The 924-nt window shown below is 35.1% G+C and overlaps 1 protein-coding gene across 1 annotated transcript; it reads right to left on the bottom strand.

Annotated features, from left to right (window-relative positions):
- Positions 1–85: 85 nt before the first annotated feature.
- Positions 86–731, bottom strand: Tsp_14385 (transmembrane protein 85; the record flags this gene model as incomplete). Its single annotated transcript, XM_003368526.1, has 2 exons — positions 683–731; positions 86–423 (listed from the first exon to the last, which is right to left on the bottom strand). Coding segments are annotated over exons 1-2 (387 nt in total), but the record flags the coding sequence as incomplete, so codon positions are not given.
- Between the last annotated feature and the right edge of the window lie 193 nt (positions 732–924).

Genomic DNA, 924 nt, shown 5'->3' on the forward strand with positions numbered 1-924 from the left:
AGTGGGCAGCAGTCCCATTGGAAGAACACTTTATAAAGCGCAAAAAAATATACCCAATAATGTTCCCCCAATACAAAAAACAAACTTTTCTCCAAAGCATGTAACCGTCGTCCGATTTTTCTACCGATTTGAAGACAGCATTCACAGAAAGCAATGCCTTCACCGGTCTGATCAACATCATGCAAACCATCATTATTGGAAAAATGGATATGGAATTTCCGGCCATGTACATAATGAAAAGGTTCATCGGTACTTGCTTGAGTGGACCAAAAGCAATATCCCATGCTCTTTTAGCCATTAAATGTTTGTCTGTTTCTCGGCTTCCACCATCCGATACTGATAAAGCTGCCGTTGTAAAACCAGGGGGATTGGCAAGCTGAGCACCACCACGATTCTCTTTTGCATATTTTGCGTAATTTGGATCTAATTTACATTTCTGATATAAAATAGGCACATTTAAATTATTACATTGAGAAGCCATTCCAAAAAACATATAGGCAAAGGGAATACAGTAATAATGAAAAGTTTGTTCTATTTGTAAACTACAGTAACTAAATAAATTATTTTCAAGATCTTATAAAAATAATTAAAAGTTAACGTATAAAATCTGTATCAACTGTTTATTGTTCCTTACGTCGTTTATTAAACTGATACATGATTGATGGTCGAGACTGTCATTTACCTGCAGTGACTTTCATACGGTTATTAATTTGAGTATCTGGTTCAACCATTTGGTTTTCGTTGAGAGCATGTGCATGCTACGATCGTTCATGCCATTTAGGTTTCATTTCTTAGTTTTTCGATTGTAATCGTGTACTGACTGTATTTTGTTGATTTCGTTTTTGAAATCGACTACTGATCTATTTAGCGAGTGAAGGGACATCATCTTATATATCTATAATAAGATACAGCTGAATTTGAAAC

Source organism: Trichinella spiralis (genome assembly GCF_000181795.1).
Source record: "Trichinella spiralis strain ISS 195 chromosome Unknown Scfld2326, whole genome shotgun sequence".
Taxonomy (NCBI): Eukaryota; Metazoa; Nematoda; class Enoplea; order Trichinellida; family Trichinellidae; genus Trichinella; species Trichinella spiralis.